Here is a 19,969-nt window from a genome sequence, read left to right on the forward strand (position 1 = left end):
AAGCAATTGGTTTTGCACACGCTTTTAACGATAACATTCTTTGGACAGATCCATCTAAGACTCCAAGAAATATATCAACTGCTAAAATATCTGAGATATTATTATTAATGATCTGTATTTTAAGTGGTTTGTTGGTTTTGTTGAACGACAGGTAGGTGCGTACTGTTACGCGGAACTAGGTTGCATGATCAGGAAGTCGGGTGCCGATTACGCGTATATCATGGAGACCTTCGGACCCTTTCTGGCGTTCATCAGGCTCTGGGTTGAGTGCATGATAGTCCGACCTTGCAGCCAGGCCATCGTTGCCTTGACTTTTAGCGTTTACGTGTTGAAGCCAGTGTTTCCGGATTGTGCACCGCCGGACGATGCCACGAGGATATTGGCAGCGTGCTGCATCTGTGAGTTAATCGATCTTTTATACAACTATGTTTGCTTTCTGGAAACAATAACGCATGAAACCAGCAATTTTTACTGTTAATTATTTTCTTCTCTGTTACTTATCTTTTTATTTTCTTTTATATATATTAATCTTTGGTTATACGACACAATGAAAGACGATCGAGCGTTAGAATCAAAGGATTTGTTTAATTTTTATTAATCGTTAGATTAAGAAAGTGACTTACGGATTAAGACAGATTTTGACTTAAAGCTCCAGTTTTTGGTTGTTTCATCGAAATAGATGTAGATATACATATACGAGCCGTTTCAATGCCACGCAATATCTATTTCGAGGCGTAACGCCCATTAAAAATTGACAACTTCTTAAACACTTCCTTGAATCATATGTCAAAGCAGCGACTTGACCGTTTAACAAATTTTCTTCGACAATTTAAACGTAGAACGATGATCGTTAATTTAAAAGAAATTCCATTACTAATCTCTATAAAAAAGAGATAGAATGTCAGTGAGTAACGTCATCACTGAAATACCACTCTTAGAAGAAACGAAGGAAGTTAAATCTGGTGGAAGAAATTAGGTTTGTTTATTCTCACGGAAATTAAGCTCTCGAACGAGCGTCGTTTAATCGATGCGACGACGTGATTTGTTCTATCGGAGGACCCCTCTTCGGCATAGTTGTTAATTGAACCGCCGGATTTTCTGGTCGTTCCAAGAACACTGTAGCACTGCCCCTCGCAATTGGATGCTTGTTCCACTGTCATTCACTAGTACCAATCTCGACTAATCGAATTACTTTCTCCGCTTCATCGTTATTCATCTTTCTAGCCGGCTTTTCATAGCGGCTCCTCTTTACCGGACTATACCGTCGTTACGATCGTAAATATTAATTTCAATGGTTCGACCGTTGACTTGCCGCAAAACATCATACACCGAATTTATCTTTGAGAAATATTCTTATAATCTCGCCTATTTTATCGGCAATTATACTAATACTGATAATACTGATCTAACGCTATCAAAGATATTTCGAAAATATTTTAATCCCTAGAAAATACTTAGCAAGTACGACAAGAAGCTTGGTCGTTAAAAAATATTCCAAAGTAATTGCTTGTCTCAGGGATGTTCTCCGGAGATCCTCTTAGAATCCCTTTATTTAGAAAGATCGGCGATATTCTAATGGTCCGTGGAATTACATCCCCGGCTTGTTCTTGGTCATTTTTTTCTCGAGAGAAAAGCGGACGACTCGTTTTCCATTGTCCTTGCGTCCTTCGGGGAGCTTTCGAAGCTAATGCTGCTCCTCATTACGCGAACAATTTGTAATTCCTCGAATAATCTTAGTCTTTGAGTCGCCTGGCTCTATGTTTTTCTCTGAAATAATCGAGGATGTTCCTTGGAGACCTGGTAAACGCTGTTCTCCCGATTTAACGAATACTCGGGGGGAATCATGGCTTTGTTCCTCGATCTCAAACCGATGAAAAATCAAATCCGATTGTTTCGAATTGAAGCTATGACCTTTCTTATACATTCTTCTTGGAGCAAAAGTTTCCTTCGATTGGCAACTTAATTATAACGTTCTTTCTTCGGAATTGGAATTTTTCAAAATCGTTTCAATATGAAAATATCAAGTTATCTACACACGCGGTACAAAATATACTACTCGTCTCTCAAATGTCTGTCATAATATTGAAGCTGTAACTAACTTGGTCGAATACATGTAAGTACCAATAGGGAATCATAAAAGGAGGAGTCAATAGATGATGAATTTTTATGCACCATCTCTTATTTCCTCTATTAATCTTTCATTTTGTTGGAAATCTGCCATATTTTTTATCTTATCATTACCAAAGGGTAGATAATTTACTAAGAAACATTTCTTCACTAAAGAACTAAAAAGCTAAAGAACATTTACTAAGAAAATGATATAAAAATTAATTCGTAAATTTAATCACGATGAAATTCTGTTGCAAAAATCAGTCGGGATAAATCTAACGTTCATCGCGAGAGGGTTGACTGTTCATGATCGATTGATCATGTTGTGAAAAGACGCCGCTCTGCGCCGCGCCGGTTCTAGAAATTCGCGACGATCGTAATCGTAGCCTTCGAGTTACTTCCTTTGTAATAACGAGTAGCCATAGCGTGAGTAATAACGAAATAAAAGGTTGCATGCCGATATCGACGACCGTGCAAGAGCATTCCGCAAACGCCTCACCTAGTTTTTCTCGAATCACGTTCACGTAGGAATCGTTTCGAGGATCTTCAGAACAGATCGCTTCCTGGAATCATGGTAGACGGAATATCCAATGTCGTAACGTTCCGTGATTTCCGGTGATCCGTTGTAGGAAATAATTTTATGCTTCGTGTAGTCAAATTTTATGAATCATGTAACGAAATTGTGTCTCATACTTTTATGTATATATATATATATATATATATACATATATTTTTTGTTTTTCTTTTTTGGGTAAAGAACTTTTGTGATTGATAAAATACGTTTTGAAACTGTATACTATCTATGTTTTAAATATAATTAGACAATATCTATAGGATATTAGTTGATTAAATTTGTATCGTTCGTTTACCATTTTCCGTTCGTATAATAAAATAACCAACTACCAATCAACATTCATCCATTTTTTGTACTACGAACAAACTAAAGAAACAGCGTTTCTCCTCGACGAATCCCGCAGGAATACCAATATCACAGAGAAGATATCGAGTTCCTGTGGTCGCTGGTATCGTTCTGCACCTATCGTACCGCGTATATCGTTTTATGAAACGGCGAACGCAACGCGTACCCGCAGAAATATCCTGTTCTTTTTCTCATCTTTTATTCTCTTTCTTCGTTTCTGTGGACAAAGCAAGGTTCGAAAAAATTGTATCGAGTTGCAGTTAAGGAGAAAATATACGTAGTTTTGTTGACGTAACGCGCTTTGTACTTCTCGCAGAGCGAAAGGCACGCGGATCGAGATTGTTTCGATCGTTGACGTTTCGTAATATTTCCTTATCTTCTGGAATAAGTAGTCGTTGGGTTTTTGTGTTTTGTGTAATACGATCGTTCGCGAGCTTCGTTTAATTATGGTGAAATTTTAATTGATAGAATAGTTTTGATTTTGCAGGAGGCTTTCGACTCTGGCATTTAAGCTTTTCGCTTGGTTTTCGCGTTTCGTAGATGGAATTATTTTTTATATTAATAATCGTAGTACGTTACAGAACATATTCGCCGTATTTTGCTACATAGATATTTATATATAGAATATTTATATATACATATACATATACACATATATTTTATTAATTTTTTATCTGCCAACTACAAAATGAGATTAAAATACATGATAAAATATTTACATATGTTATTTTGTCCAGTATAGTACTAAATCTAAATCTATCTTAACGCTATTGAGACGAATGAACATTTTTAAAAGAATGAATAGGGTGCTCAGTGTGTTAACCAGAAAAAGTTACTCATTAGTATGTATAGAATATACATGTTGCAGTTTGATATCGCTATTCATACCACATAAATGGTATTTTGTACCATCATATTTAACTAACCTGAAATTACGCTAGCTTTGAAATTCCTTTATCGACACCGATATTTCTAGATACAATAACGCTTTATAGCTGTGTCTTTGAAACGATCAACATGAAATCACACGATCGCCAACTATCAGCTGGTTGACGATACAATAGCTTAGTCCTATTCGCAACGCAATCTTCTTACGCTTTACCCTGCGGAGCGATCGACAAGTATCGTTAATTAGAAAATGCAAGAGCGAACGATAATTTCCTGACGACCGCAAGCGGCTTACTCCGGAACCGCGTCTGTCCTACGATGGACGTAATAACCCGTTAAATGTCGTAGAACTGGAACGGCGAGCAGGATTTTCCGATAGCGCGAGAAAGCTTCAGGTACGTTTGCGAAGGAAATGAGTTCCGTTCAATTTCCGAGAACAGAATAAAAACGAAAATGGCGACTTCTGATGCAAGATTCGCGATGGACGGAGCCTGAAACGCAATTTATGGTTCTTGAGCGTTTGTTCTGTTCTTTTCTAAAGATTTTTTCCTTCGAAATTGATTTTTACCCTTTTCGCGTCCTTTCTTTGTACTTTTTACTTTTCTTTCCTGTTTCTCTGGCGCAAATCGCGCGATTATAGCAATTTTATCTCGATAATGAAAAAAACTTTCGTTCTTTCTTTCCGTCGATTTTCTTTTCGTCTCAATTTTCCGAACGTGATAGCTCGTATAACCGTAAGGAAAGAATTTAAAATTTAGATAACGGAAAAGTATAAATATATAGATTTATTTATTTATTTATATGTATAATATAACCGCGATTCTAATTGTAATGTAAATTTCCTTTATAAATATATGTTTATAAAGAAAGCTTGTTCGAGTGGTCAAAATATTTTATCGCGATAATCAGATTCGTTTTCATTAATGTTTCATCGAGGTTACACCAGATCGTATGTTAATTATCAGTGGCGTATGTACCAGTGCAGGGAAAAATTAGTTCCTAGAACGAGCCGGCAGTGATGAAGATCAATAATTAAGTCCAAGGGAAATCTAACCGGCCTGACGTACAATTACCCGTACGAACATTTCCTCGTACGTTGCGCGCTTCATCGACACTCTTCGAACGAACGAAATTCCGCTACTCTTAATCGTACATTCGCTCGAGTGTTTAAAGTTGGAAACGATAAAGTAAAGTTGTAACGTATCGAACAATTATCGTACAAACGATTACACACTTGTAGTAAGAAAAAGTCGTTTCTTCCACAATTGTGATCATTAGAATTTTTACGACTAGTGGTAGGTCTATATCGTAGAAAAGAACGGAACAGAAAGAATAATCGTTGACTTTTTCCATTCGTAACTTCTCTTTACTCCTAGATCTCGTTCTTTCCTCGACACGTACATCTCTTCCGCTACTCGATGATTTAAAGTAAACAAAATGAAAATAAAAGCGAGAAAATTCTTTACGACCAGCGCAAGCAATTACTTGAGAGAACAAGATATTTCTACCAAGGCTGCTGTCATTAAAGTCTGCCTTGGTTGCTTATTTCTGCGATCTATAAAATTGCAACAAATTAGTATTCTCCGTTTTCAATTCTTTTCGCTCTTGGAACTCAATTTTCTCTGACGTGCGTAATATTCGGCAAAATAGAAAATACAACGCGAAGAAGTTAACGGCGCCGTGAAACGGAGGCATTGACACCAGCCTCGAGAAGGATCGATATGTCGGCCAGTGGATTCGATCGAGCTGGCGTCGTCCTCAAGACGAGACGATGGCGATATCGAGTGAAAAGGCTGCGCCAGCAATCACGTCTCGTTGCGACTAAACGTAATCTTCTAATAACGTGTCAACTGGCAGCCGCAACAGTATAATTCGCCGAAAGGGGTTCCCGGGAGGAACGAAGAAGAACCTCCAGGCGGAGAAACGAAGAGGAGGGACAGACGAAACAACAAGTGGAAGCCAGTGATGTCTACAGAGAATAAGATTCCAGGATATGTCTATATTTAAGACGAGATATGTCTATATCAAGATCGAAATACGATAGTTTAAGAATCTAAGTAGAAGAGGATCGACGCTCTTTGGACAAATTGGGTTGTTGATAAGTCGAGCGTTATGTTACATTTAATAAGTCGAGAGGAATTCGTGATAAATATCACACAAGGGTCTGAAATGACGGAGGACAGCACTGGCGAAGACGCTAGAAAGAAGGAAGAGTGGTGGGAAGGGAAAGAGGGCGGAAAGTCTCGCGATATTCTTCGAGATGTTGCGTCAGTCGACACTTCTTACTTTTCTTCGCTAACGAATCCGCCAAGGACGAGGGAACCAGTCGCACGTTCGCTAGGTAGAATATTTTTCACGGTCGTACATACACGTCGTTGCACGTGCGTTCCCATTACGATCGGTGAACCTCCCTCCCACACCATTTTCAGTGATACTGCCTGTATCCTAGTCCACTGACTCAGCTCAAAATCGAAAGTCTACATGACCTTGATCCTACCTATGCAAAAAGAATTCTCGCTCGAAATCGGTGAAATTGAACGCTCGCTGGAGAGTCATTCGATCATTTCTTTTACTCATTGGCGATTTAATACTGCTAGTTTGCAATTAGGATAGCGAAACTTCAAAGAATAATAGGATGACGTTTAACGATCGTTAGAAGAAAAATATCTATAATCAGGTATCTGCCAAGTTACATTATTTGCTACTAGCTAGTTAGATTATAACATATACTATAACTATACACGTTGAAAATGCAAAATCTCCAATTGATTGCGTCAGAATTTCGACCATGACATTGCAAATGCATCGACTATTACATAACAATACGTATCGTCGCATTATCGTGTCCCTTTGATCTGTATTATTAAATCAACAACAATTTCCATCAATTATCGTATTATCTTGCATATTATCGTATATTTTCTATCTTTGAATCTTTCGAGCGCAAAGTTAAAATCGGATAAATTTATAATATATCGTATATTACAATAAACGAATCGATTTCCCGGAAGAACACGATCTTCCAATTCCCACGTTTTAAAGGAGATGTACTTTCCAAGAGGACTGAATCTTTCCATTTTCGTAAATTTGATATATATTTTCTGAAATAGAATTTAGATTTATCTTCCGAAAAGATGCAGTTTGCTCAAAATCTAGAAACCTGGATTTTAATAGAAACGTAACTGGTTTGAACAATGGCACATCCTGATAATGTATCTGGTCGGTTGAACTGACATCGAGTGAACTCGTTTTCTTATTCATCTAGGGAGTAGGTCGATAACCATCCACGGTCGATTCTACCCCTGACGTCGTCATGGTCGGTTGGACTGGTGCCAGTTAGTCTGCAGCGTTAGGCTCGCGTACGCAACCGGTTCCATAAAATAAAATACCTCTCTATCCTATTGTCCATTGACCTGACGTAGTTTCAACTAAACAAACGAACGATTCACCAGCCGCGTAATTACGCCGCAGAGGCAATGATCGAACAGACGCGAAAGAAGCGTCGTTTGCGAATCTTGAGTACCATAAAGTTGCGCTACCCTTTCTATTCGACAGGCTGGAATAAGTAGCAGCGCTACGTTATTATCGACGTATTTGTTCCTTTTCCTCGAGGAACGGAAAATTATTTTAAATTATCGAGAAATGATTTAAAGAACAAGGATAGGTATATCGAGGAGAGAATTTACAGAACAAGGTATATCGAGGAAAGAGGCGATAAAAAGATGAAATTGCGACATTACGGGCTTCGTAACATAGAACACGCAATTGTTATAACGACAAGATTTTACTCGTAAAAATGTTATTTCTTTTTATGGCGAAAATATTTTAATTAGGATCGTATGAGAGCAGTCAGTGTTACTGCATGCAAAGAATGTTACTACGCAGTTCGGTCGTAGAGGGTGCGACCCAATAACCTGTAAAAGCGGGTACTACGAGAATAAAAAATTTTACTCTACTTTTTTCTTATTTTTACACGAGGAATCGCGTCGTACTGCTTTTACACGTCGTTCTTGGACGAAAAAAGCTTTACCGATCAATTCCATCGAGATTGAACGTTTTCTTTTTGAAGAAAAACGAGTTGAGTATCAACATGTGCGTATAAACTGATACTAAGATTCGGAAATTTTCAAAAGCGAAGTAAAGTTGATCGGTCCGAGTTCTGCTGTACTCCAAATATACCTCGTAACATGCTCGGGACTAACGCTATTGCGAACGTTTGCACGCTAAGGTAATAAATATTCCATTGCGATAGTACGATCACGATCGCGATCACGATCTCGATATTCCCGATCACCGAGAAACGGAACCAACTACACGCGTTTCTCGCGTAATCACGCGTTCATTAACATTAAGTCACCTTTCCGCTCGTATCACGGTGAATGTGAAAAGTTTCACCGGTACGATAGTTGGATAGACACGTGTTCATCGTCGCGTGTCCTTGTGTCTAAGAATCCGATCGCGTTGACAGGCTTCTTCCGTTAGTTCCATCCACCGATAAATCTAATTAACCAACGTACAAGCAGAAACCGATGGCAAGATTCGCGGATTCGCGTTGTCACCGTGCTACGACGAGATTTTCTTTAATGTTCATCGATCTACCTATCCGCTAAAATTAAAAAATTCCAGATTTTTGTAGTAACTTATGGATCTTAGAGTAAGGACAAGTAATGATGTTTTATTTAGAGTTTAGTGTAGTTTAATAAGCGATACTCAATAACAAAAGGGCCGATTACAATATCGTCGTACGTCTTATTATCATACCATCCCGCTCCTCCACTCGCACTCTCTGACTTCTCGATTCACACTCTGTGACCTGTCAACTCACTCACTGCGCTTCTCAATTAACATTCTGGCCGTTTTAACATCTCTTTGTCTTTTCCTAGGCCCACCACGCGCGTGTTCCGCAGACGCTCGTGGCCATGGTCACGTAGGCCCTTTCTACGAAACTATGCACTTGAAAAGACCGATGATACATTGATAGACCCGATGGCACCTCTCGCGACATTGTTCATGGTTTTTTTTTATTATTATTATTTATCAAAATTACAATCAATTCTCGCGTTGAGAATTTTCAGTAATATTGTTCATGGTTAACTCGATGTTTCTTAGGCCCTTTTCCCCGATACTACATTTCGATATTCGATTGCTAGTCCTAACGTAATATACATTTATGTACATATTGAATTATGTATAACTACATACAATACTTACGTAGGTATGTATGTACATGCTATGATATCGATATTAATCCTTGGTGAATCGTTCATTTTCCAGGCATCTTGGCGTTCATTAACTGCTGGGACGTAAAATGGGCGACGAGGGTGCAAGACATTTTCACATACGCAAAATTACTCGCTCTTTTCATCATCATCTTCGCAGGAGCTTATCAACTCTTCACTGGTAAGTTTCGTATAAACTGAATTTCTATGGTACGAGGCAGGCTCATTTGAGCAAAGTTGAACGACAACCATAGTTTTCTACAAAGATGTACAGTACGTACATAATAAATTGCACTCGTCAAAAGGAAAGAAGTTCGTCGAATGTTAATATTCTCAGTTGTAATTATCATATTAAACAGCATGTGTATATTTATTTTTAAAAGTTACTTTGTTATTTATTTTATTAATTCTTGTATAATAACATCTCGCTGATTCAGATGACCATCTCGTTGAACGTTCTTTCGTTATTATATTAAAAACTAATGGTGTTTCGTAATATACATGTAACAAGTTTGGTTGTTCTGGGCGATGTTCAAGATGGAATTTCAAGACGTTGAAGCTACTGCAATTGGTGACTCGAACAACCCTACATTGCCCTAAATAATTAACAAACCACTTTTCATGATTTTATCTACGATTTGAAATCCACTTTCGTATTTTAAAGGCATTATGCGGTTATAAGAAAATCGAAGGTCGTTCTTCTTTTTGCAACACGTGGTTGTTGCCCAATCCTCTGTTTCGGGTATGAATAGACGGCGCAGGAAATAATCGACGCCATTGCCCCACTTTCTCCGCGTAAATTAAGTTTCTTTTGTGGTCTGTCGATCGTAGGAATCTATGTTCGATTTTTGTTCCGTCATTCCTCATAATCTCGACAAGAAAGCATTCCTACGGGCGATCTGTTCGAAAGTAGACTCGATTTTTCGCGGACTCTCGGCGTTCGGAACGTTATTTAGGAAAAAAGTGGATTAGCGCGAGGTTTCGTGCATGATTGATAGGATTTTCTTCGAAACAATTCTCCACGGTTCGACTTTACCGAGATTAGTTAATGTAAAAAGGAATTGCTGGATTTTTATGCAACAATTTTTTCCTATGGAGAAATCGATGAATAGAGAGTCTTGTGTGTACGGTTAGGAAGCAATAAACATCGCGATCGTAGGAAAGTGTTCGAATGAAAAGAAGTTGGAATAGAATCAAGAAAAATATGTTTGACCCTTTCGGGACCAATAAAACGGTCGAGCGTGAAAATAATTTTTCGAAAGATTCTCTTGGATCGTTATAATTTTTCTAACGCTTCCTCGATTTTAAATCTACGTTTTAAAATTACGTTCGATCGTTTTTCGCTTTTTTCATTCAAATTTCAGTCTATCGCAGTCTTCGTTGTTATATCATCGTATTCTATCTAAAGCGTTCTCTCGATCTCGAAAATTTCGAAAACAGAAAGCTTATGAATATCTCGAAATTTGTTTATTCTACGACCTCCTCTCTTCTTTAATTTTCAACCCAGTGAAAAGTGTTTAGTCTAGAAAATTTACGTAGAATGACAAATGAAAAATATTAGAAAAAAGGAAGTTAGAAGGCAATTTCTGTATCGTGTATCCAATTGTTTGCTCGGTGTTGAATTCAATAACGCGCTGGCAATTTCTTGGGCAAGAACGAGGAAGCTCGCGTTAATGTTACACCACCCACGCCTCCCTTCAGACTCGGTGTATAAGACTGTTAGGCGTCCTTTCACTTACCGGACGAGACAATTTGCCCAATCAAAAAGGTGGGTTAAAGACGCGGACGATTCGAGGTGCACGTATGTGCGTGCAAGGATTCGCTTAAATTGATCTATTCACTGCGTTCAAATGGGCCCCCGTAGCATTGAGTTATCGACGTGAGAACTTTTCTTTCTCAATTTTAACGAGTCGTGCCGAACAACCGAATGGAAAAGTTTATCGTTCAACGACGAGAAACAGAGATGCATAAAAAAACGTAAAAATCTGTCGTTATTATCGTTAATACTTGTACCATTCTTCTGTGTAAGGGAGGAGAGACTACGCGAAAAGAGCTAGGGGATATATCGTTCCTTAGTGCATACTGATCGATGATACGCGTAGTTGATCGATGAATGTTATCTATATTTCACAGGACACACGCAGTATTTCACGTTCGACAATACAAACACAGAAGTGACGTCGATAGCACTCAGCTTTTATTCGGGACTGTTCGCTTACAACGGCTGGAACTACTTGAATTTCATCATCGAGGAACTGAAGGACCCTGTCAAGTAAGCGACGATAAGTCATTTTGCTAAACACTTGAAAAAAAAGCGACTAACGTTGGTTTATTTGTATGTAGATCGGAAAGGTGAAAAAAATGATTAATTCGATTAAAGTTACCTTTTTAAATGGTTTTTCTAAATATCTTAATTGCCTCTTGCCAAGCTGCTTGTCAAGAGAACAGAGAAACATTTCGTAAGAGAGAGTTTAAAAGGAAAATGGAGGCACTAGCTTGGAAATTTTCAAAATCGTCATTACTCTCTTTTTCTTGGATCCCTGCGATTGGTCGACGTGAATATTTTTCATTTTCCGTTTCGAATCGTTTATTTTCAAAGGGAATCCCAGTCCACTTTGGCGATTTAAAACTGTTTGGGCATGAATGAGCACGAGTGAAGTCGTTGAAACAATCGTTCCGAGCAGAACATTTAAGAGGCTCGCAGTAGCCTCATGCAACGATTAATAGCGATTGCAACAGCCGGTCTCGTGTATCTATTAATTAAAACAGGGAGCCGTAAAGCCCGCCTTCGTCAACTTGGACACGAGGTTAAGCGAGGGCTTTTACTTCGTATCCTATACTATTCAAGGTCGAATATTTTCGACTCGCAAGATCCTTTTTATTCGCTCCTGCGCCTTGGAAATATTTTTCCTAAATTGCTTTTAATCGTAGTAAAAATTATATTTTTAGCTGTATATGTCTATCGAATATGATCCTTTTCATCTTTTTCACCCTCTTTTCTGCTTAGGAATTTGCCAAAGGCTATTGCTATCTCGTGCGTCCTTGTTACAACAGTCTACGTTTTCGCAAACATGGCATTTTACACAACGCTGAGTCCAGTGGAAGTTCTCGGCAGTGAGGCTGTAGCAGTCGTAAGTTAATTTTTATAACTAAAAAGAATCGGATTTCTACGTTTCTTTGGTATTGAAAATTCTGTGCTTTTTTCTTTTATAAATCCGAGTCCACGATCTTCCATTGCATTGTAAAAAAAGAAAAAAGGATGGCTTTATCTTATGCGCTTCACCTATGCATTCGTACTTAATACACGTATTTCCTCTTAAAGCTTCTGTTACTTTATAATTTAATAATTGCAAGGAATTTTTGCATTTTACTTGAAACTTGTTGCCGTTTATTCCACGTCTATCGTATTTGTAAGATATTAATGTACAAGTATTACAAATTAAAGCTGGAACAAAAATGTAGAAAAGAGAACGATAACTGTACTCGTTATCACTTTGACAAAGAGTGTGTTTGATATATTTACGCTACTAATTAACTTTGTATCGGATAAAGAACTTGTCATCAAAAAAATATTCTTTATTACAAATCAACAAAGGGTAGAAAACTAAAATTTCTTTTTACAAAGAAGCTAATGCTTTGATTTTCTGCTTTATTTCTTTTTTCAGACGTTTGCGAATCGTTTGTTCGGCATGTTCGCTTGGATGATACCAGTATTCGTCGCCCTTTCCACATTCGGCGCTGTAAATGGAATTCTTCTGACATCCTCCAGACTCTTCTACGCTGGTGCCTGTGAGGGTCAAATGCCTGAAATATTAACGATGATCCAAATTTCGAGGCTCACCCCTACGCCAGCTGTCCTTTGCATGGTACGTTACCATTTCCATCATTTTACAACTATAAACAATATTATCGGGTATAATTTTTAACGTTCCTAATTTTTTAATACCTCCAGAGATGGTAAAAGTCAATAGTAATGACTTGTACCTTGCTTGAAAAGTCATTTGTCCAACTTTCTGATTGAATCGCATTTATTTGCTGAGAGAAACGAGGTTTCCTTAGAAATGTTAGGTTGTTCGGAATAATCGATGGAGATCGAAGAAAGTGACTATTGTGCAGGATGATTGAAAACTTGTTTAATCTGTTGCAGACCATGTTGTCCATGTTGTATCTCTGCTCTTCCGACATCTTCGCCCTCATCAATTACGTTGGTTTTGCTACTTGGGTACGTAGCAGTTAGTTTAAGAAATTAAAAAACATTCATATCACAGTCACTGAGAAATAAATCTTTTTACTGTTTTATTTATTATTTTAATTTTTATCCAAAAATTACAGAAATTAGAAACAAATTTATCGTAAAAGCTACAATCTTTTTCTTTTACTAGATTCTACTAGAAATATTTGCTTGTAATACACATATATTCTTTTCGCTTTCTCCATTCATACGATAAATATAAAAACAAAGAACGAATTAATATTTTCCAAACGTTTATCTAAAATTCTTCTTTGCATCTCGCTTTGTACACTACTAACCACAGAATCTAACTTCATACGGGTAAAGAAAAAAAGAGAAACGCCACTGCATCAAAGGAAAATCGTTAGAATATTTCCAAGAAACTTATAACGTTGATTATTCGGTCAGCCATTGGAACAATAATACGGAGCCGTTTGCACAGTTCGGCACAATGCGAATGAAATCGTGTAATTGCTCCTCGTTATGTTCCAAGAGACGACGCATTGAACGTCGTTGTACGTACGCACACGTCACATTTAGAACATTAGCGGTTATACCTGGCTCGCCACGAATTATTAGCACAATCGGACGAGTGACAATTTTCTAATTGTGGCTCATGCTGGTTCGTATAATTGACGGTATTGTCCGACTTTATAACCGGGCATAAACGTGTCCACCTTCGCCTGACTCGTTTGCAACCATAAACACGCATATTTTTCTTCTTCTTTTTTTTTTACACCTGTTTATTTTAATTTCTGTTGTTTCTTTATCCACACTAAAGAATAAAATACAGAAAAATGGATGGATAAACGAGGCTCGAAACAGTCGAAAAGAACAAAGTAGAAAGAGAAAACTAGTAACAAGAAAGTAAGAGAGTAAATAGTCGATTCGACGAATTCTAACGTTACAAGAAATATACAGTTATAAGAGCGTACAATTTTTTCTATCCTTTGTTGTAGTTGAGCATAGGAGTTTCTGTCCTCTGTCTACCATGGCTCAGATGGACACAACCAAAGCTGCTGAGGCCCATCAAAGTGAACCTCTTCTTCCCCATAATCTATATTCTTGCCACGCTCTTTGTAACTATTGTGCCCATGTATGCCAGTCCTGTGGAAACAGGTATATATCTTCGTTGATTAGTATAATAGACAACTTCTTTTATATGATTAACAGATCTCCTACACTCTATCATTAATAAATGATAATTTCTAGTTTAATAAAAAATAAATCCAATTTTTCCAGGATATGGTTGCCTGATGATCCTCTCATCCATACCCGTATATTTTGTGTTTGTCGCGTGGAAAAGCAAGCCCAAGTTTTTCCAGAATGGAGTCGGTAAGTATAAACCACAAACACTTCTCAGGAAGAACAGTTCTATCAACAGGAAAAAGATATTTAATTGGTTATTTGGAGGGACTATTTGAGTTTGAGAGAATAGTTAAGTTTTCATGATTCTCCTTCGGTTATCCTTATTTTATCGACGAAGATAGGATCTTTTTGTTCCGTTTCTCTTTAATTGGCTAAATCTGTTCCCGCAGGCGCCGTTACCAAAACATTGCAGAAGATGATGGTAGTCGTCGGACCAAAGACTAAGGTTCAAAGAAGAAAAGATACACTCTGATATAATCTTACTCTCTTCATGTCACGCATGTTTAGCATCTGTTGATTTCTATTATTGATTCGTCTAAGCTTATTGCTTTTCGATCATAGTGCATGCTAATCATTTTGACAAATCTGAATCTTCACGAGCATTGTATTATTTGTATATTTTTCATTATCTATTCCGTCACCTTGGGTAGTTTTTACTGTATTATAATTCTTATATTCACGTTACTAGTCAGAATTTAATCATTTAAATATTTTATCAATTTCTGACATATTATCGTTCATATATTTTGGTTAATTTTTTCGTGATATACAGTTTCGTAATATTATTTCTACATATACTAGTCATGTAGTTTTATATCAATTTAGAGAGTTTCATAAGTATTGGTTGATTCGTCTTTAAGTTTGCTCAAACATTATTCAAATTTACGTTTGCATGTTGCACTCACATAATCAGCACCACGCTGACACTAACTCGTACATGCTCTACATGGTGCACCAGTACAAATTACGATTAATGTACTAATATGTAATTCCGAAATTGAAGTCCGACTGCTGATTTTTCTAATTTTTATTCCTCGATCGTGGTGTCGTCTGTTAATAATTAATTAAATCATGCTTTCGAATAGACGCTACTTATAATTTTTCTAATATTTGAGAATTTAGAAAGATGTGGTACAATTTAAAAGAAATATAAATTATTATTAAATAGTTATAGGTGTTACTATAACTATAAATATTATAATAATTATAAATATACATATAACTTTAAATATAATTCAATTATTGGATTAAGCAGACGAAAAATTAAACATAGAGAAGATTAAAATCTAGGGCTGCTTTTTGAAAAATTATCTTACATAGTGAAATAATTAAACTATAAGTGTTGTTTCATTTTATAGAAAAAGATAATTTCTATTTTAGAGTTTGACGACTTTACATCGAGGTTGAAACTCTAGCTAATCATCTCTCTCTCTCTCTCTCCCCAACAACCTCCCTCCCTCCCTCTCTCTCTCTCTCTCTCTCTGTCTCTCTCTCCAACACGCTATATAAAATAAATCAAGTTACTAAATCTTTTCAATCGTTGTTTGCAGTAAGTGTTACGAAGTTCCTGCAGAAGATAATGCTGGTCGTCGGCAAGTCGAAACCCGCTCAGGTTTAACCGCAGTCACAATGGATCCTTTCGACAACGATGACTTCCGGTTCCAAGAGAACTAGACACTATTCAGAATGCTCAGAGGAAATTCCGTTTTCTTTAAGAAAATTTATTTCATATTTATCTACGTGGCAAATTTGAAAAGTCTGTGCAAACTTCAAAATATCGGATTTAAAAATCTAATTCAATTGGAACAATATTCGTTCTCTGAGCATAAAGGGCGTCCTTATTAGAGGCAGCCATATCAAATGAGGACGCCTACCAGTAGACAACAATAAAAATCTGGTTCTCTTGTCTAGTCGCCATCCGTGTTAAACTGGTTTCGGGATTTTTGCGGTAATTTATCATTCACACGTTTCATCCAACGGAGGTGTAACATCATAGACAACCAATGACCACAAAGAACTGCTGTATTTTAACATAAAGAACCATCGGCATGTAACTACTGTCAAAAGGAAACATGATTTGCCCCTCCACTGGATACGTGAATACGACTTGAAAGAGACATTCTATCGTTATTATACCGTTTCATTGCACATTGTATCATTTCCATTCCCGTGATTCGACCCTTCGTTTCAAACTTTGTATTACTAGATCTTGCGTGGAAATGATAGTTCGTAGATTCTTTGACAGTAATTAATTTATTATTCCTTCTTCTTATAATCTTCGAATGAAATTAATCCTTCGTGATCCAAGTAATATTTAACAAATAATTGCAAATGGTTGTTACTTAATTTTTTATTGTAGTCGCTTTCAAGAGCGGTATACGATTTATAAATTAATACAATCTTCATGCAATATGTATTAAGAATTAAAAACTATGGTTTTAAATATTAAAAGTGGAAAAGTAAAATAAAATAAGGTGAAAATAACGATTCTAAGTAGGATTACAAAGGATTAATTGTATAGTTTTATATGGTTACAGCCGTAGATAGTTTTCCGATTAGTTATTAAGATAAAAAGAGAGAGAAAAGAATAAAAAGCGAAGAAACGAAGGGTGAGAATATTATAACGCGCTGACACCCGATCGCATAATATGTACAACAATCGCGTTTTACTGCCACTGTTGTTGGCGCGTGCACCATGTAGGTACACTATAAGTACAGCATAGAATCATGAAGCTCCAGATTGCGAGCAAAACTTCGTAAGAGGACGGACAGCCACTCGAGTAACTCTGGCTATTCATATATACCTTGTTCCTCTCTTTTTACTTTCTTTTTATTAGAACGCGCGTTTAACAGGAAAATTTAATTTCATGTCTGTGTAACACAGAGCAAGCTTACGAGCGTACGAATTTTTATAGTTTTTATACCTTTTTAAGCGTAATCTAAGATTTTAAAAACGATTTTAGTCGATTTTTTAGCGTTTGTATCACTTTTAATCATTCCTTCTCTCGGCCTTATTTTCTTTCGTGAAGAATGGTGCGTGCATCCAGCGTGAATGTAAATATAGAAGATGTGAAGACTTAGTGACAAAATTGTACCGAGCATGGCGTGAGTTTAAACTTCAAGAAAATTTCCAAAAAAGAAGTAGTAAATTAAATTGTTATGAAAAACTAAAGAAACCTTTTGTGTGTACCAGTTGACGATTGTGAATCCTGCTTTAAGTTTATCGTTAGTGGAAGGGAAAAATCGCAGAATCCAAATGTTGCGAGGCTTTCCTTTATTCTTCATGAAATATCAGAGGAAAATGAAAGAAGAAAATTATGATGCAGCTCGTAAGATTGTCCTGTTCATTTGACGAATTTAATTTAGTCGAACTATAATACATACTGCGAACCTCTTAAGACTTAACCCATTATCTCATCTCCTATCACTCACGGATACCATAGTTTACACGCTGTGATTCTTACTTTATCTTAGAGATGCATTTTTTTTGTAAATATCGATTTTTGCAAACGATTGCCAACGCACGGACCTTTTTGGACGGAAATTTTGAAAGATTTTCCTTTCCTCACGGGTGCGATACAATTGGTAGACTGTGAGATTTAAGACGATGGACATTTTTTGGTAGCGATCGTGAGACTTGTTTGAACGTTTTAACATATCTAAAAAGTATCACCTGTTTTGATACAAATTGTTTATAAACTGACATTTTTACCAGCCAGAAAAAGTTTCAAGTCGCAGCAACGTCTTTATTCTTTAAATGTTTCGCGTCACAATTTGCAATCTTTTCTTCAAGTATAACGAAGAAAAAAACAAAATACGTGATTTTATTTGAAATTATTTAGGTAAATCGAAAAACTTCTAAAAGCATTCGTGTTTCGAGATTTTTTAACAGACAAGAAACTATCAAAATTTCTAATCTGAATGAAGGTGAAAAAGTTATTCTACCACAGAGAATAGAAAAGAAACTAGAAAATTCGAGCATATCTGTAGCAAAATTATTCTAGGACCAAGATTTTTCTAAAGAGTGTTCTCTCGGTGTTAAGTCTTGTCTAATTAAAGAAACGTCCTGATGCGTCCACGCGTAAGATCCCAAAGTAATTGAATTACTTTTACCGAAACTCGCCAGCCTGGATAATTCGCATGATCCAAATTTGTTTTGGAACAAAATATGTTTGGTGGTCGGAAAATTGAAATAAGAATAAATAGTAATATAATTTTTTAATATGTCGAGAAATGAATCTATGAAGCGGAACGTTCTTTTTATATCAAAAAATTGAAATGAATCGGTTAGATATTAATCAAGTATTTTGAAAATTCCTTCAGAACCATTTGTTTCGAAATTTGCAGATTTTTTAACTCTCTATCTTCTTTTATGCGTTCAATAGTTGAAACACAATTTTACAAACAGGGGTTTTTCACAAATTTTCTTTAATATTATTTTTAATGTAAGAAATCTCACCTCACAGTAATTTGCACTTCTTTCATTTTAGTCGATATTTTAATCGATGCTAATTGCAATCACCGATCAAAAATTAAAACCAAACAATAAGACCAAACAAATTAGGAATTTAAGAAGTCGCTAGATGCTCAATGTGTATGTATTTCTTTCCAACTAGCGATTTATAAAGTCAGACAATATCTTTTTCCTAATTTATATACAACTTTCCCATTGGAGAGTATTAAGTGTTAAATAGGAAAGGGAGGAAGACGAATCGTCGATGTTTGCAATTACGATTAATATCTAAGTTTTCCGTGGTTTGGCTGTTTTTGAGGGATACGTTTCGACGATCGTCGTCAACTCCCATGGAAAACAACTGACTCGACAGAGTGTCCATCGATGCACGGCCTAGTCGATCATTGACGATTCATTGCTTCGTCCAGATAATTATACAAGCGCCAGGTTGATCTCTTTCAAAAGAAAAAATACATCTAAATGATGCGAAATATTAATCCTGATTTATTATCGATAATGTCATTGATATTAATATTGACCGATAATCATGCTTTAAGCGTTTACAAACGTTTACGAAACGTATCCATAACCTCAAATGAATTCCATAATTTAATTACTGCAATACTAATTGCACGCACAAGTACTAATTGAATAATACGAATTCTATAGCGTTTGGAAAAAGATAGAAAGAGTAAACCAACGCCGAATGGACCGACGCTAGCGATAGCGATTCTATAAATAAATTGTAGCAAAACGAGGAGGAATTGCATATTTTTGACAATGAAAGTGTCGATGGCCACTCTGACACATGTGACAATAAACATCTGTTAATTAATTAGTCAGGTGTAAGTAAGATAAAAAATAACAAAGAAAAATCTATGAACAGTTGGAATGTTTGTCAGAATTCGATTTTTGTATTATTTTTTTATGTTACGAAATACCAGCGTGTACTTGAAATGGCTTGCGAGGGAAAGAAGAAACGTTTGTCTCGACGCATTACT

General features: G+C 36.5%; 1 protein-coding gene across 6 annotated transcripts in view; it reads left to right on the forward strand.

Moving 5' to 3' along the window:
* LOC117164520 (large neutral amino acids transporter small subunit 1) overlaps nt 1–18,737 on the forward strand; it is a 30,690-nt gene extending 11,953 nt beyond the window's left edge. For 3 of the 6 annotated variants that reach the window (XR_013060122.1, XR_013060121.1, XR_013060123.1), the window contains exons 4-12: nt 152–398; nt 9,191–9,316; nt 11,269–11,407; nt 12,143–12,266; nt 12,801–13,001; nt 13,283–13,357; nt 14,326–14,485; nt 14,609–14,960; nt 16,066–16,157. Coding sequence is in view for 3 of the 6 variants with exons in the window: in XM_033347660.2 (XP_033203551.1) it covers nt 152–398; nt 9,191–9,316; nt 11,269–11,407; nt 12,143–12,266; nt 12,801–13,001; nt 13,283–13,357; nt 14,326–14,485; nt 14,609–14,701; nt 14,905–14,987 (1,248 nt within the window). In the remaining 3 variants the exon portion in view is untranslated. The other 3 variants (XM_076624555.1, XM_033347660.2, XM_076624554.1) reach the window with 3 other exon arrangements.
* The last annotated feature ends 1,232 nt before the right edge of the window (nt 18,738–19,969 follow it).

The sequence above is a fragment of the Bombus vancouverensis genome, chromosome 15, assembly GCF_051014615.1.
Source record: "Bombus vancouverensis nearcticus chromosome 15, iyBomVanc1_principal, whole genome shotgun sequence".
In the NCBI taxonomy this organism is placed as follows: domain Eukaryota; kingdom Metazoa; phylum Arthropoda; class Insecta; order Hymenoptera; family Apidae; genus Bombus; species Bombus vancouverensis.